The 15,307-nt window shown below is 36.0% G+C and overlaps 1 protein-coding gene across 1 annotated transcript; it reads right to left on the bottom strand.

Moving 5' to 3' along the window:
* Positions 1-9,480: 9,480 nt before the first annotated feature.
* On the bottom strand, positions 9,481-15,307 carry LOC118048596 (oligopeptide transporter 4). Its single transcript, XM_035058353.2, has 6 exons — positions 14,639-15,307; positions 14,140-14,237; positions 11,303-11,869; positions 10,935-11,187; positions 10,563-10,745; positions 9,481-10,307 (listed from the first exon to the last, which is right to left on the bottom strand). The coding sequence occupies exons 1-6, from the start codon at positions 15,170-15,172 to the stop codon at positions 9,693-9,695; spliced, it is 2,250 nt and encodes a 749-aa protein (XP_034914244.1). The 5' UTR covers positions 15,173-15,307; the 3' UTR covers positions 9,481-9,692.

Genomic DNA, 15,307 nt, shown 5'->3' on the forward strand with positions numbered 1-15,307 from the left:
AAATAAGGAAGGGCTGTGATTTAGTACATTTAAACTCTATTTTCAATATAAAAAAAAAAAATCATTAATTATAGGTGTTATTCACGTGATCTTACTAACAGGTGAAGTTAGAAGGAAGTTTTCTTTTTTAATACAATATGAACAATAATTAGGACTATTTTTTGAAAATATTATGATATTATGTGAAGCATGTGGCAGGTCTCGTTAAAGAATTGAAAGAAAATCTTCCTCCCATTTCCTCGTTTAGCATGGATTATGGGAGGAACACGTAGATATTTGACAATTTTATTAATTGTATTTAACAAAATGATCGAATTAAAAAATAAAACTTCTTTATCAATATAATAAACATGAAAAGTATTCTGAACATATAGAAAGCATCCAATTTATTGACGCCACTTGTGAAAGGGTATTTCAGTCACAGTTTGTTTAGTTAGCTATTTCTGTTATTAGTAATTGGTTTTTCAATTTGTTTTCTGTTATTTTCCATTCCAGCTCACATGCGTATAGCATGTCAAGCTTTTTCCCTTGTTTTCTTTGCTCGGTACTTCTATATAAACCAGAGCAAGAGCCTAATGAAGATTGAACGATTCATTGTGAATTTCTTGCGTCTTAAACATCCAGCTTTCATCTATTGTGTGATTTTCTGTCTGTGCATTCAACAAATTGGTATCAGAGCCTTCATAAACACCATAAAACCCAAAACACCGAGTGAGGAGAGATGGCAATAGATTCAAACAATTACGCACAAGCTTGTATCCCAAAGTTTGATGGAGATTACGAGCATTGGTGCATGCTCATGGAAAATCTGCTACGATCAAAGGAATATTGGAGCGTCATTGAGACAGGATGGGTGGAAACAACACCGATAGAAGCTTTGACGGCAGTACAGAAGAAAGCCTTGGAGGAGATGAAATTGAAGGATTTGAAGACCAAGAATTACTTGTTCCAGTCAATTGACAAGTCAATCTTGAAAACAATTGCCCAGAAGGATACTGCGAAGCAAATTTGGGAGTCTATGAAAATCAAGTATCAAGGGAATGCTAGGGTTCAGCGTGCACAACTCCAAATCCTTAGAAGAAATTTCGAAGTATTAGAGATGAAGCCTGGGGAAGCAGTGACTGATTACTTCTCGAGAGTACTGTTGGTGGCGAATGATATGAGGAATCTTGGAGAAGACATGACAAATGGGAAGATTGTTGAAAAGATACTGCGTACTCTAACTGAAAACTTCAATTACATCGTCTACTCAATTGAAGAGTCAAACGACATCAACAAGCTTTCAGTAGATGAGCTGCAAAGCTCATTGCTCGTGCACGAACAGAAATTTAGAAGGCACAGAAGTGGTGATGATCAGGCATTAAGAATTTATGATGATAGATTTGGGAGTAGAAACCGAGGGAGGAGTAGTTTCAGGGGAAGAGGCCGTGGGAGAGGACCTCAAGTTTACAATAAAGCAACAGTGGAATGCTTCAAATGCCACAAACTTGGACACTTCCAATATGAATGTCCAAGTTTGAACAGAGAAGCCAATTATGCAGAATTGAATCAACTGGATGAGATGTTGTTGATGGCACATGCTGATTTGGGGAACAAAGACCCATGTTATACAGAATCGAACCAAGAACATGCCAATTTGCAGAGAAGAATTGATGAGGAGAACAAAGGTTCAAGGTACACAGAATTGAATCCAGAAGAGGAAAGGCTGTTAATGGTACATGCTGGGTTGCAGAAGAGAAACCGAAATGATGTTTGGTTTCTAGACTCAGGCTGCTCAAACCATATGTGTGGGGAACAAGGTATGTTTACCAACTTAGACACTAGTTTTCTGCATTCTGTCAAGTTGGGAAATAACAACCGAATGAAAGTAATTGGAAAAGCAAATGTGATATTGGTTATAAATGGAGTGAATCATGTTTTGAATGAAGTATATCATGTTCCTGAACTCTCTAATAATCTGTTGAGCATTGGGCAACTTCAAGAGAATGGTTTAGCGATTTTGTTTAAGGGTGGATTTTGCAGAATTTATCACCCTGAAAGGGGACTTATAATTGAGACCATGATGAGTGCCAACAAAATGTTTATTCTGTTGGCTGAGACGCAGAGAGCTTTAAATGTTCCTAGGTGTTTGCAAGTAGATTCCATGGACTTACCTCGTCTGTGGCACAAGAGATTTGGCCATCTAAGTGCCAAGGGATTGCAGCTGTTGCAACAAAAGGGAATGGTCCGTTGATTTCCCCATTTTAAAGTTGCAAGTATGACATGCACAGAATGTTTTGTAGGCAAACAACGTAGGAATATAATCCCTAAGAAAAGCATATGGAGAGCATCACAGCCACTAGAGTTAATTCATGCAGATATTTGTGGTCCTATCTCACCAAGGTCTAATGGGGGGAAGAGATATATGCTATGTTTTATTGATGATTATAGCAGAAAGTCATGGGTATATTTGTTAGTAGAGAAGAGTGAAGCATTTCAGAAATTCAAAGCTTTTCATAAGCTAGTTGAAAAGGAGAAAGAACTACCTTTGAAGTGTTTAAGAACAGACAATGGGGGAGAGTTTAATTCAAAGAAGTTCATTGATTTCTGTAAGCAAAATGGAATCAAAAGGCAGTTAACTGCTGCATACACGCCACAACAAAATGGCGTGGCTGAAAGGAAGAACCAAACCATGATGAACATGGTCCGTTGCTTGTTGGCAGACAAGAAGATGCCTAAGAGTTTTTGGCCTGAAGCTGTAATGTGGAGCTGTTATGTGTTGAACCGATGTCCATCTGCAGCAGTGAAAGAGGTGACACCTCAGGAGGCATGGACTGGGTTGAAACCTACTGTGGAACATTTTCGTGTGTTTGGATGTGTTGCACATGTCCACATTCCACACGAAAAGAGGGGCAAACTGGACAACCGTAGCTTCATTTGTATTATGCTTGGATACAGTGAAGAGACCAAGGGCTATAGGTTGTATGATCCTATAGAAAAGAGGGTGGTAGTGAGCAGGGATGTATCTTTTGAAGAAGAGAAGGAGTGGGATTGGGGTGAAAAATTCCAGGAACAGATTCTGTTGGACCTAGAATGGGGTGAGCATCAAGAAGGAGAAAATGAAGGGGTTGTTGAAACTGACAGTGGGGAAGAAAATGAAGAAGTCAGCAGCAGTGAAGGCCAACAAAGTGTGAGGGAAAATGAAGTTACAGCTGAAGTTGCAGCTGAAGTTGAGGTAGAAGGAAATGAAGATGTTACTGCTGTGATAGAAAGGGGTAATGATGAGACTGAAGGGAGAACATGTCATGCCCCAGCATGGATGACAGATTATGTGGATGGAGAAGGTTTGAGTGAAGATGAGGTGCATGTCATGCAGATGGCAGCAGAGGATCCAGTTTACTATGAAGAAGCTATGAAAGAAGAGAAGTGGGTACGGGCAATGGACAATGAGATTCAGTCCATTGAGAAAAATAACACTTGGTCACTAGTAGACTTACCAGCTGATGTCAAAAAGATTGGGGTAAAATGGGTTTATAAAACCAAGTACAATGAAGATGGGGAAATTGCAAAACACAAGGCGCGCTTGGTGGCAAAAGGGTACTCGCAAAAGGCTGGTATAGACTATACTGAAGTATTCGCACCAGTAGCTAGAATGGATACAGTGAGGATGATTATATCCATGGCTGCGCAGAAGGGATGGAAAATAGGCCAATTTGATGTGAAGTCTACTTTTCTTCATGGGGAGTTATGCAAAAATGTTTACGTTGAACAACCAAAGGGATACATAAAGAGAGGAAAGGAGCAGATGGTCTACAAGTTGCACAAAGCCTTGTATGGGTTAAAACAGGCTCCGCGAGCTTGGTTTCACCGGATTGAAGCATACTTTCTTAAGGAAGGATTCCAGAAATGCGAAAGTGAGCAAACATTGTTCACAAAACAAGGTAAAGGGGGTAAGATTGTGATTGTTAGTGTTTATGTTGATGATCTAATTTTCACTGGTGATGACTATGACATGTTGGCTGAATTCAAAAGTTCAATGTTGAAAGAATTTGACATGTCTGACTTGGGAAATATGCATTTCTTTCTTGGAATTGAGGTGGTGCAAAGGGAAGATGGTATTTTCATTTGTCAACGAAAATACGCATTGGAGATTCTAACAAAATTTGGGATGTTGGAAAGTAACGAAGTGAGCAGTCCAATTATTCCGGTAGTTAAAATCAGCAAAGATAAGGATGGAACTCCAGTAGATGAGACATATTTCAAACAGTTAGTGGGGAGTTTGATGTACCTCATAGCCACACGACCAGACATGATGTTTGTCACATGTTTGGTAAGCAGGTATATGGCAAAACCCACTAACTTACATCTTCAGACTATAAAGAGAGCACTTCGGTATTTGAAGGGGACAGTGAGCTATGGTATCTACTATAGAAAGGATGGGAATGGTGAATTACGGGTCTATACAGACAGCGATTATGCTGGAGATGTGGAGGATAGGAAGAGTACAAGTGGTTATGTCTTCCTGTTGAATTTTGGTGCAGTATCATGGTGTTCAAAGAAACAACCAATTGTCACTTTATCCACAACTGAAGCTGAATTTGTGGCCGCGGCAATGTGTACGTGTCAAGCCATATGGATAAAGAGGATATTAAAGGAGCTGAGGTATAATGATGAATATTGCACTCGCATATGGTGTGACAATAGTTCCACAATTAAGCTTTCAAAAAATCTCGTGATGCATGGACGTAGTAAACACATAGATGTGAGATATCACTTCTTGAGAAATCTCACTAAAGAAGGGCTGATCGACTTGGTGCATTGTGGAAGTAGGGATCAATTGGCTGATATAATGACTAAGCCCTTAAAGGCTGAAGATTTTCAGAGGCTTCGAAATTCACTTGGGGTTTGTGATCTTGCAGACTTAAGCTAATTGTTGCTGCAGCAATTAGGCTTAAGGGAGGGTTTGAAAGGGTATTTCAGTCACAGTTTGTTTAGTTAGCTATTTTTGTTATTAGTAATTGGTTTTTCAATTTGTTTTCTGTTATTTCCATTCCAGCTCACATGCGTTATAGCATGTCAAGCTTTTCCCCCTTGTTTTCTCTGCTCGGTACTTCTATATAAACCAGAGCAAGAGCCTAATGAAGATTGAACGATTCATTGTTAATTTCTTGCGTCTTAAACATCCAGCTTTCATCTATTGTGTGATTTTCTGTCTGTGCATTCAACAACTTGTTGGCAATTCCAATAACCGCGTGATCGAACGGTAAGCGGCAAAGCCAAGGTGCTGTGACACTTGTAACACTCAACATCTCTTCTTTTTCTAGGCATGTTGTCTAGTCCACCTGTCCAGGTGACCTCTGCGTGGCCAAAGGGAAACAGTATAAAAACAGGTTTTATACTGTCTCTGTGTTGCCGTATTTTGGACCAAATCAAGCGTTGCAGCAGGAGCAGACCAAGATTTTTGGATGGGAAGCAAGGAAAGATGCTGCATAAAATTTCTAATGTTAGGTTTAATTACGTGATTAATTTGATTAATTTATCATCAATACAATTCTGTAATGCGTTTGGGTTTCTTCTAAAAGATGAAATTTCCTTTCATTTTATTCGTTTTGAAGAAAAAAAATGCATTAAACACGTTCTCTCGACTCCTTATAGAGAAACTTGTTCAAAATTTAAAAAAAAAAAATTGTAAAACTAGTTCTTGTTCTTAAGAAGTAATTGCAACGAATTTTGAAACTGTTGGACTTTCCGGGTTTATATTTGGACGTTCATGGTTAGGCGTGTGAAAAGTTAAATTGTCAGGTAATTTTACATGTTAAAAAATATATTTTATTTTATTAAAGAAATAAAATCTCTTAATTATTATTATTTAATTCTCCAAGTAATGATATTTAAAGATTGAAAAAATTTTATTTTTTTTTAATAGTATGGTTTTCAAATTCAACAATGAGCCACGAAATTCTAAGTGGATCGGTCTAAGCCAGAGCCAAAGGATGCCATCACACCATCAATTTTTGACAATATTTTTTCACTTAGCACTAAGAGTTTTGACAAAATAAACATGCCCTTTGATTATAGGCCAGATTCATTAAAAAAAAAATTATTCTACAATAATTATTTGTTCATTTAATTTTTAAATTAATCCTAAATAATTTACACTGGCACTTCCCATTTTAAAAAATCCAGTTTCATCCTTGCCCCTGGACCCAGTAAACTAAAATAAATAAAAATAAATTTCATACAAGCAAGTTATTAATTTCCTTTCAAATCTGATATAAGCCATGCATCCCCCTCACGTGCATTATGCAGTGTAAATAAAATACTCCATGAGTCTTCATCCACGCTTGGTGCATAAAAAGAAAAGTTTCTTGATTAAACTGCATAAAAGACAGGTGAGTATGGTGAAAGTGAGAATTATATTTATTAGATGCATGAACAAATACACACGCACGAGACACCATTCCAACGGTATCCAATAGTTTTCATCGTGCACCCCCCTCATGTTTCATTATTTACAGACAAAATTTTCTTTCCAGATTCCTTTTTTTTTGTCATTATTTTTTTTAATTTTATTATTCCAAGTTATATCTACATTATTTTATGTTCTGGGATTTATTTTGATTCATGTACTTTAACATATTTGACGTGTCCCAGAATATTCTTCAAATTTTTAGGTTATAGTAAAAACAATTGAAGCTACAATGACTAGATTTATGTATATATAAACCATCGTTTTCATTTTTATTGTTAAAAGAGTGTGAAATTCTTTGGTTTGCTTCTAATGTTTTGTTTTTGTATTTATTGAGTCCCTGTTGTTTTAGGTTTTTATATTTTGATTCTTAACTTTATTTTTATTATTTTTTAGTTTTGTTTTTGAATGTACAAAAATGAGAGAGAGAGACTCATCAAAACATATGAAAGAAAGCGTATGGTGAACTAGATTTTAAATGCAAAAAAAACTAATTTTGATGTTAATAGATTTATCTTATAAAGAAAAGTTTAGTTAATGTGGTTTTTTGGTTTTTTGAATAATTTTTTCATGCGTTCAAGGCTGTAAATGAATTCATTGAGGTTCTCGATAAATTTTTAAAAATATTTTTTAAATAAAAGTAATTTAAAAATTGAGTTTTTTAGGCCTGGACAATGCGTTATTAATTTACTATATTAAAAAAAAATCAATAGATGATGTATCTCTCACTAAGTTTTAATTAAAAAAAAAAAAAAAAAAAAAAACAGGCTAGCTAGAATGGGCTTCCAAAACTAGATGTTGCCGTACTTTTTCATTTTATAGGCCAACCAAGCGAGTTTTTCTTTCCGACCCCAGCAACACTGACCTTATTTATTTATTTTTCAATTAGATTTTTCATTATTATCCTATCTCTCATATTTTTAATTGCTTGGTTTAAAAAATAATGTTTTGTATTTTTACGATCTCATAGTATCTTAAAGAAATTATTATAATTTTAAATTTTTTCATCTCAAGTCATTCAACTTTAAAATAAATAAACAACAACTGTGGTCATGAGAGAAATTTTCTTTTTTTTTTTTATTGAGAAGAGATAAAAATTAGTTTATTGACTGATGCAGTTTTTTTAATTCAACAAACAAAATATCATCGAACCAACTTAGTAATTCAATGAGACTAAAGTGTCTATTGGGTATTATTGTGCTTTTAAAGCATAATTGTTTTTCTTTTCTTTTGCTGTAAAACAGAGGTTTGATTAACATCTACTTTGCTTTAAAACCATAGTACGTAGGTGTCCCTTCAAGAGAAAATTGCTTTGCTTTCGGCCTTTTGTTACTGTGTTTCAAATGGAGGAGGGTAAATTTTAATTTTTTTTACTGAAAATAATTTTTTTTATTTTTTATATGTCAATATAAAAAATAATTTTAAAAAATAAAAAATATATATATTTTAATATATTTTTAAATAAAAATATATTTTAAAAACCAACCACTACCCTAATTCTCCAACAAAATCTTCAAAACAAAACAGCACACCAATGCCAACGAAAGGATCTATTTTATTTTTATTTAAAATGACAACCTTTTCCGTTATGTTTTTTATACTACTGTTTTACATAATTCTATTTAAAAAACTTTTATATACAATTGATTTTTGAGATGACGTGTCTATTTATACTACCAGTCTATTCATTTTTTTTAACTAAAGAATTACTTTCATAAAAATCTTAAACTATTCAATATAAAAAATATATTTATTTAAATATCTTTGTACATTCTTTGTTGATTCTTTATATATAAAAAGCACGGTAGTATAATCCAACCAACTACAACTTGGTTAGTTTAAATCTATAAGCATGATCCAGTAACTAATTACTAAAAGTAAAACGGTGCGTATTGCACAACGTTACTTAGCCTAACGGTCTGATTTTTTAATCAACCTTGAGATACTGCAGCTTCTTCTCTTCTTCAGGTTGCAGGATTGTTGAATCTGGAAGATAACGATCGTGTTGAAATGGATCTTTTAGGTACGTTGAAGATAGGAACTTCGACGGTGTAGTTTACCTGATATTAGAGCTTTTAATGTTGGAATTATATGCTTGAACAGGTTTGAGGTTTGATGATATATTATAATTAGCTATAAGGTCAGGTTTGAGGTTTGAGCTTTTGTGTGTTTCGCTCATGACATTTAAGTGAAATACACAAAATCCATATGTTGGCCGAGTTACCATGGGAAAAGATTTTTCCACTCGTTCACGTATTTTCCTGACCTTAATTATAGCTAATTATAATATTACTGTGCATCATCCTATGCTCTGCAATGATGGTCTCAGGCCCATAGGAGCTGCTGTGTACATGCAATGAAATGATCTTAAGATGTGCTTAAGGAGCACTGAGAGTGCTCCTGGTACCTCTGAATTAAGTTGCCAAGGTTGTGCATTTTGACTAGTGAATAATATCTTCTAGTTCCTGAATTGACTGTTTTGGGAGACCATTTCTGAACATTTATAATAAGGATGGATGAGTGTAGTCAGTGGCTTTCAGTTCATGCATCGTTTCTGAACATTTATGATTTATCATTAGTTCTTTCTGATCATTATCTCAATCGACCTTTGCTCAAGAACAAACAATATCGTGCCCACAACATGTGTAAGTATTTTTTCGCTTTCTTTTTGTCTGTCCTATTTCTTTCTCGATATAACACATACATGTTATTTCAACAACGATATACCATATGCATTTTGTGTGGCTGTAGATTTAGTCAAATCAAGCTAAATAGCTCTTGATTATAGGGTACGTAGCACAATGTCGATAAAATATGAAGTGCCAAATCATCATACCAGGTTCGAGGGAATGAGTATACTATGATAGCAAAATGTTTGCCAGTTATGATGCATCACCCATTAACAATTATTTTGTTGCCACTGCTGCCACAACTGCAGTGTGATGCTCCACAAATGCATCCTGGACAAAATCCGAATGGCTCCTCAATGTGAAATGAGATGGTTTTGTCCGAAGGTATTCAGACACAAGTCGTTTTCCTTGGAATAGGATTTTATTTAAATATTTATAGACATGCATTAAAATATTTCTAGTTCAAAACAATGTACACATGAAGCTGGCTTTATAGCTGAACTAACATATGAAACCTTGAGTTGCCACTATGGCTTGATGCATGTTGTTCAATACCTGCTAATTCTATCCTGTGTGACCTCTTAAATAGAAACTTGTATCAGAAGGCAACAAAGTTAGTTAACTGGACAGCCATCAACCATTATGCCCTTGGCTGTTGGACAAGTTGCCAATTCACAGTGTTCACCATTTGTACCCCACCAATTCAAATTCCTATCTTCTATTCCAACTGAGAAGTACAAAAGCACTGCCATGAAAGCCACCCCGGCATCCAATGCAGCTGAAAGAACATAATTGTACCTCTGCCACCACGTCTTTTTGTAACGGAAGATGAAGAAATTGAAAATTGTTCCAACTATGATCCAGGCGTTGTAGTTTACTGGTGTAGCTGGAGGCATATATGCGGTTGCTCCTAGAAGGACCGGAAGATTAATTAGGGGAATCCAAGATTGCTTGGGGAATGATTTGTGTAGCAGCCAAACTATAACCGGTCCTAGTGCACCTCCAAGGAAAAACCAGTTCATGGCCTGATAGTTTCCAAGTGTTCCAAAGATCCGCTTTGGTCCCACCAAACCCCATATGACAGAAGCATCAAAGAAGACTCGGTCACTTGGGCATGTCCAAGGACTGTTAGCGGGTAGCAGATCATCCTGGCATATGTTTGCAATGGAGTTCAGCAGCCACCAGGCTACTGCAAGGTTGATGGTTCCGGCAAGAACTGTTCCTATGAACTAGACATACCCAGATGGAAATGCAACAAGCGAATAAATATATCAGTAGCTCTAAATGGAAACAATAAATAACGTGTAAGACTAACAACAAATTGTTCATTATAATTGACTTTGTCAGTTTAAGGTCACGGTCTTGAGGAAATTCATGGATGGTGGATTCTTTTGCATACATCACATGAACAATCATAACAATTAAACAGGATATCTGGATTTGATTCATTTATTATCTAGACAGTAGTTCTGAGAAAATTTTACCTGAACCAAGAACATCGATCTTGGAGGGATCTTCATGTAATGTCCTAGCTTGAAATCATTGAGGAAAGAAACAGCCTGAGCCATGCTCATATATCCATAGGTTTTGAAGCATACATTGGCTATTGGTCTCCCCGGTAATATGACACCCATGACATACTCTGTTATTATGTTCAGCCCTGGTGTCTGTATATGAAGTGGTAGAGCATTAATAAAGAACAGATTTAGCTGAGATGATGAAGTGAAAGGGAATGACCATCAAAGCCCAGGTGGATAGAGCGGGAGGTTTCGAATTTTTATTTTTCCGGTTGATGCTGAATTTCACTACATATTCATCTCTTGCTCGGAATAAGATTTAAAAGAGAGCCAAGTTACCTGGTTTGTTGTGGCAGTTATGATGCTGATGGGAAGGGTGAAGACAAAGGCCATGGCACTCGCGAAGATGAGTCCCCACCATGGCATCTGAACTTGATCATTCAAGAAGATGCACAGTGCAAGAGCAACAATTAATGTCACACCAAGCAACAAGTAAAACCACCAGGAAGGTATGTCCTTGTATCTTTTCATCAATTTTGTATGGATATCCTCCTTGCCCTTGTAAGAAGCCCGATATTTCTGGAGAATCTCCCTGTAGATCATGTTTCATATGTCAGAACATGCGTCTGTTAAAAATCTGATTGCAGCAACATGGATGGGAAATTAAGGCGATTCTGATTCTCAATTCTGTTTGTTGAAAGATTTACCTTCCATAGAAGAAAGCCACGTGAGTAAGGGTGGCGGCAATGGTTGCAAAACCGAAGCCATAAGTGAGAGCAAAAAACATGCTTAAATGAATTCGTCCTTGCTGTTCATAGTTTGGTATATCCAGCTGAAACTTGTTATTAACAATAGCTGTTATATTGTACTTGTGACCCTCTGCTGTAAACAGGTGTGAGGAGAAAATGGGAAATTTACTTGCACCGTACAAGTCGAGGCCCCAGAAAGCTAAGGGCATTGCAACGTAAATTATGAATACATATCCCACAAGGACATTGGCAATGGCAAAGAATGGACTAATGAGGGGGCTGAACAAGAAGGAAGCCACGACAGACCAGTCAAGTGTAATGGCTCCAAGTCCAAGTCCCCTCATGCCCGAACCAAGTTGCTGTGCGGTTACTGACTTCGGAAATACCCAGCAGACCCATGAAATGCTCGAGAGTGTTGTAAATAGGTATCCTGGGAATAGATACCAGACAAAACTGCCAGCCAGTGCAATAACGAAGAACTTTGCCCGTGTCATGCGGTGACCATCATCTTTCTCATGCAAAGCCCTGCAAGATTTTTCCCAGGTAGTTTATATGTGCATTTAGTCACGTGTGTTATCTGAAGATATTAAATGTTTATAATTATGGGTGCATGCCAGATCAGGTGCTTGAGAATTTAGCTGCGATGACTGACCAGATTAAACACCTCTATAATTAAGGCATGTCCACAAAGTTGAAGAGCAAACCCATTTATGTAATGCTTTAACAGTTTTTTCTCAAAGTAGCACAATGAAATATTTGCGAATTTTTAATTTATGTTAATTTTTAAAATAATTATTAACTGCATTTTTTTCTTTTAAAGAAAATCTACTGTTCTTTTAAAAAAAAGAGAAAACTCATAGGTTGCGCAACAAGAAGACAAGCGGTTTAGCCCTGTATTCCAGACCAACCTTTTAGCATGCACTTAGGTTATGGTTGTTTTTTTCGGTTGGATATTTTTGAAAAATTCTACTGTGCTTGAAGGGGAAAAAAAACCAGGAGGTCGCGTGACAACAAGACAAACGGTTTAACCTTTTAGGTATGGTAGGTATCACAGTGGCGGTGGGAAAAAAAAGAAAGAAAAAGAACAGTAAGTCAAGGACTCGTCACATTCAAATCAATCTTGTGGTTGTTTTTTTTTGCAATCCAAGTATATTAAAAAAAAAAAAATTGTTTTTGTTTTAAATTATAGTTTTTTAATATTTTTAAATATGTTATATTAAAAATAATTTTTAATATATATATATATATTATTTCAATATGTTTAGATAATCACCACACCAGCTCTCACTTCAATTCATGGATGTGTGATGACGATGACAATATAGGTTGGATCGATGATGCCATTTCCAAAACAGACAAATAAATGATCATTATCGTTATCATTATACTGACTCCCTATCTTGAAACCTTTCCAAGTTCCAACCACCCTTTGTGCGTTTCCTGTTCATGATTTATTAATTGAGGAATTCCACTCTCATCCATTGCCACTGTACACCATTCCCCAACCACTAATAAGTGCTCCGCAACCTCCTCATTTAAACATCTTTCGTAGCGTAATAATAATTATTTTTTAAATAATTTTTTATATTATATTAAATTTTTTTATTTTTAAAAAATTATTTTTAATACCAGCATATCAAAACAATCCAAAAAATATAAATTAAATTAAATTTTAGCAAAAAAAACAAATTTAATTTAGTAGAAACGCGGTTTATACCGCATTCTCAAATGATTCCTATATCCTTAACGTACAATGTTCTTTTACCTTTTGATTTGGTGTTTTTCAGTGTAATAATAATTGTTTTTTACAGTGTTGTTTTTAATTATTTTTAATATTATAATATTAAAACAATTCAAAAATATAAAAATAATAATTTTTAAAAGAATTCAAATCTTAGCTGACCCTGATATGTTACCTTTATTAATTTATAAAACTTTTACGAATACTGAAAAAGACACCTGAACCTTTTGTGTTATCACGTCCTTATTCGCCAGTTAAAGTGTGAGAATTAATTGTGCCTTCGTGTATTTTTTGTTTATGAGCTGTCAGTAGCCAAAACTTAAGAACTTCCATCCATTTCTTCACGTGATGTTAGCTTGATTCCGTGGAAAGTCAACAGTTCTTTTTTCCTAATTATTAAGTTAAAAGCACGCTCACCATTTAATTAAGATAGTGCTTGATGCTATAATTGGAGTTAGTTTTTAAGCATTATCTTTTTGAAATATTTTTTTATTTTTTAATATCAACACATTAAAGTCATTTAAAATATATATATATATATTATAATTTTAAAAAAAAAATACAAATTTAAAAAAAAAAAAAAAAAAAAAAAACAGCGTACAGCAGCGTTGTTAGACAGATTCTAAGCCTGGACAAATTAGTAATTAATCACACAGAATCAGCCAAGCCAACTTAAAGATTCTAGTGGACTTGATGGAAGAAAAGGGGGGGAAGAGCACAATAATAAAAACAATCGAATCCCGGGAAAAGGGACATGTCACATGTTATACAGTGTAAACCAAAGAGCAGCCATTCAATAAAAAATTATTTATATTTACTTTAGGTATCAACAAAGTAATTAGTTATTGCAACTATTATGATAAATAAAAAAAACTTTTTTTGCTCGATGTGTGGACGGAAAAGTGGTGATGTGGAAGAAGAAATTGTTTAGTATTTTTCTTTTTAGCTTTGTTACATGTCAGGGCGGGGACTCTGCATCAAATTGTTCAGTAACTTTTCCTACTGCGAAAGAAAAAAAAGCAAGGGGTCTGTAAGGTGAGGGAGTGAGAGATACCTGAAAAGAGAGACCTGAACGAGAGTGCCAGGCCACCACATATGGGCTGGCTCCACCACATACTTCCTCAGTAGCCCTGCCCAGCCATATCCTAACACCTACCATTGCCAATCATGCACCCAGATCACTCAAATTATCACCACAGCAATGCTTAATTAGCAGAATTTTCACATCCAAATCGTGACACAGTTTTTTTTCTTGAAAATAAATGCAAGATTTTCCTAGAAGTTTTATGAAAATATAGTCATCGGAAAAAAAACAGCTAGATATACGGTATCTACAAACTCCAATAACCAAGCCAGAAGGGCCAAAATGCTAAGGGAAAAAAATATATAAAAAAAAGAACAAAAAAAGAGAGACAAGGATCCACCCAATATTGACAAAAGAACTTCATTGCTTACCCAGCTTGAAACCAAAACTAAGACCAAATTTTGCTTTAAAAAATATTACAAAAAGAATACCTTTTTTTTTTCTGGGATAAAAGAACACCAAGATTTACCTGAGTAGTGGTAATGAGAAGCCAGCCAGCCAAGAAAGAAATACTCCTTCCGTAAAATGCTTTGATGATAGTGACAATACCAACAGCATAAGCAGATCCACTACCAAATGCACTTCCGGCGTTAGCAAATATAGAAATGAGTACGTGTTCTTTGATGTTAAACGGGCCTGGGTTGAGAGAGAAAGTTCTGGACCCAAAACCAGGAATCTTGAACTTGGTTTTTGGTAGCACAGCAGCCATGGAGCGGCCTATAGGGAGTGAAGCTATTTGGACGGTTATCTGGCTTATAATAAGCGGCTCGGTTCTGTAAGAAAAGAATTGGTTGAGGAAAGCTAGAAGGCTGCATGAAATCAGGCCTAAGAACCACATCCGGAAGGTCCATACAGGTAGGGTTGGGTCGTCCGTGTTGGCCACGGTCAGTCGGACCTCCTCGATAGGGGATACGTCGTCGTCTTCGACAGCATCGGTGGTGGGTTTTTCAAGGTCAGTGAGTCTAGAGGAGGTATACGGTGTTTGGATCTCTAGGCTGCCCATGGCGAGTGGGGTGGTGGAAGGGAAAGGGTGGTAGGTTTTTAGTAGGAGGGACTAGGGAGGGGCTTGGCCCTTTTAATACATGGTATGTGCTTTGTAGGAGTGGGCGGTTTAATATTATGGCGTGGGACCCGAGCA

The sequence above is a fragment of the Populus alba genome, chromosome 9, assembly GCF_005239225.2.
Source record: "Populus alba chromosome 9, ASM523922v2, whole genome shotgun sequence".
NCBI lineage: Eukaryota > Viridiplantae > Streptophyta > Magnoliopsida > Malpighiales > Salicaceae > Populus > Populus alba.